The following is a 2,889-nucleotide window of genomic DNA, read 5'->3' as shown; positions in this document are numbered from 1 at the left end:
AGAGGGGGGTCTCAGCTCCTTGAGGAGGGGGTAGGACAATGCAGCTGACTGACCAGGCGAAGGGCTGCGACTGAAACAGCCTCTCAAAGCTTCAACTGAAGGGGAAATTAAGCTCTGCTTCAACTCCTTGAGCCCCTCTGACCCCTCTCCTCCCTTCCTTCCAGTAGCACAAGCAAGTTCTAGTGCACAGTCACCACCAACAGTTCACATTTCAGCTTGGCAGAACGTATATAAATAAATTACATTAATTTAAATAATGACACCTCCCCTCGAGCGACTTCCCAGCAGGATCACCCAGGGGCTTGGCATTCCCTTCTCCCACGTGTCCCTTGGCTCTTGAAGGCCCACAACCCTCAGGTCTTGACAGGGATGGTCTGTCTGCGTGGGGCAGTGCCCCCATCTCCTCCAGGCAAGCCCACGGAGCACTCGGTGGTGGCCAAGAGCAGCATGTCCAGGGTGGTCTCGGCGCACTTGGCGATGAAACGGATGAAGGGCCTCACATCCCCCTCGTTGGCCACTTCCAGGAGGTGGTAATACTCTGCCCTCTGCTCCTTACGGATGGTGATGGGGGGGTAGCCTGCCTGCATGAGGATGAGGTTCATCAGCAGGCGGGAGGTCCTCCCGTTGCCATCCACGAAGGGATGGATGTAAACCAGCTTGTAGTGAGCCAAAGCGGCGAACTCCACGGGGTGCAAACTCATGGCCTCTTCCGAGTTGATCCACTGCACAAACTCCCCCATCTGTTTCTCCACGTCCCCGGGGTGGGGTGGGATGTGATGCCCTACAAACACCTGAGTCGTCCTGAACCTCCCTGCTTCCACGGGGTCGGCGTAACCCAGCACCCTACGGTGGATCTCCAGGATGTCCCCGCCGCTGACGGAACCCAGGCGAGACACCAAGGTGGTGTTGACATACTTGAGGGCGGCGTGCATGCCCAGCACCTCATTCTGCTCCACCAAACTCTTCCCTGGCACAGCATACCTCGTCTCGATGATGTGCCTGATCTCTGAGAGAGTCAGGGTGTTGCCCTCGATGGCCACCGTGTGGTAGATGTGGTGGTAATAAGACTCCTCCATCACCCGACGCAGGGCGGAGTTGCCTTTGGGGATGGCCATCACTTTTTTCACCTTGCTGTCTATCATGCTGAAATATCTCTGGTCTATCTCTTCCACCAAAGGCAGCGTGCGGTCCCGGTTGATCAGAGCCTTCTCGTTGCAGGGGGAGATGGTGAGAGCTTTGGAGTACAGGTAGTCGGCTTGAAGGATGTCTTTCTCCTCTTCTGAAAAGACGCCGAATTCGTTGAGGGCATCTACGTAATCAGGGTCCATTTTGAGGGCATAGAGAAAGAGCTTGTGGGCTTTCTCCCGCTTCCCTTGGCGCTTCATCTCCAGGGCTTGCTTCAGAGCTGCTCTGGCTTCTAACTTCACTTCTGAAACAGGGTAAGAGGGAGATAAAGGGTAGGGAGTTGGGCTGGAAACCTCTGGAGTTGTTGTTTTGTTTAATGTGGGCAGATTCAGGCTGGAGGTGAGGAAGTTCTGCCCCATGAGAGTGGTGAGCCCCTGGAATGGGTTGCCCAGGGTGGGGGTTGAGGCCCCATCCCTGGGGGTCTTTAAGGCCAGGCTGGAGGAGGCTCTGGGCAGCCTGATCTAGTGGGAGGTGTCCCTGCTCATGGCAGAGGGGTTGGAACTGGGGGATCCTTGTGGTCCCTTCCAGCCCTGACAGATTCTGATCTGTTTTAGCAGAGGACTTTAGAGCCCTAACGGCTCAAGGGTTGGACTTGATGATCTTGGAGGTCCCTTCCAACCTAAAGGATTCTCTAAAAACGAATTAAAGCCAGTCTCTAAGAGCTGGCACTGCAGCCCCTGCCAGGCTCCATGCAGAGCCTGCTGCCACGTTTACAGGCTGCTGCTGTGGCCCAAGCTGGCCACGGGCACGTAGCCACCTTGGCAACACTCACTTTGGCCACCAGGCTGCTCTGGGTGCAAGGACAGAGCCTTGGACACGTTCTGGTGGCGTAGATGGGGCAATTCAGGACGTGGTCGTGGTGCTGTTGGGTTGGTGCTTGGACTTGATCTTGGGGGTGTTTTCCAACCTCCATGAATCTATGATTATCACAACAATAATGTTGGTTCTCTCACAGCTGCCAGCAGCACTTCTACCTGTTTTTTCACTCAACTATCACACATCTTCCAGGCAATACCAGCTTTAAAGCAAAGACACAGTGCTGGAATTGCAATTATTCTGTTGAGTGGCTTCCCAATTAACATCCTGGCCAATAAAGGCAACGACCTGAGCATGTCACAGCCAGAAAGGGCATTCCATGGCAGCTGGGATTTTGGGATTAATGCCATGTACCACTGTATTAAAACACCTCTCTCTATTCCAGTTCCCTTAACAGGACCTACTAGTACCAAAAATGTGAGGAAAACCTTGTGAGGAGCAAAGTTGTGCCCAGAGAGGATGCCAGCAGGTCACCCTTCTGCAGCACGGGGTGGTGGAATGCAGGCAGGGAGCTCAGCTCTGGGCCTTTCACAGCTGAGGAGAAGCTGCAGCTGGGCAAGGAGAGGTGGGCTACAGGACATGGGCAGCTTGGGGGGGTTGTTCCTCCACGGGAACCTCCCCCCTGCGCCCCCCCGGGGACGCTCTTACCTGGGGAGGCTTTGCCCTTCAGCACCAGCAGCTCCAGCCCGCTGGAGGCGACACTCAGCCCCGTCGTCTGCGCCGCGTATCTGGTGACCCCCGAGGAGCCCACGCCCAGTTTACTCCTCAGGAAGGCGAGTCCTTTGAGCACGGCGTGGCACTGCTCCTCCACGGCAGCCAGCGGGAGCAGCAGCATGAGGAGGGAGGCCAGGAGGAGAGCCAGCACGGCCGCCCACCTCACCCGCGCCC

The 2,889-nt window shown here is 56.3% G+C and overlaps 1 protein-coding gene across 1 annotated transcript; it reads right to left on the bottom strand.

Annotated features, from left to right (window-relative positions):
• Positions 1 to 353: 353 nt before the first annotated feature.
• On the bottom strand, positions 354 to 2,884 carry FICD (FIC domain containing; the record flags this gene model as incomplete). Its single annotated transcript, XM_008949742.1, has 2 exons — positions 354 to 1,429; positions 2,650 to 2,884. Coding segments are annotated over 2 exons (1,311 nt in total), but the record flags the coding sequence as incomplete, so codon positions are not given.
• Positions 2,885 to 2,889: the final 5 nt, after the last annotated feature.

This window comes from Merops nubicus, unplaced genomic scaffold (assembly GCF_000691845.1).
Source record: "Merops nubicus isolate BGI_N331 unplaced genomic scaffold, ASM69184v1 Scaffold53741, whole genome shotgun sequence".
NCBI lineage: Eukaryota > Metazoa > Chordata > Aves > Coraciiformes > Meropidae > Merops > Merops nubicus.
Note: the sequence above shows the minus strand (reverse complement) of the source record. Positions and strands in the feature narration are given on the sequence as shown.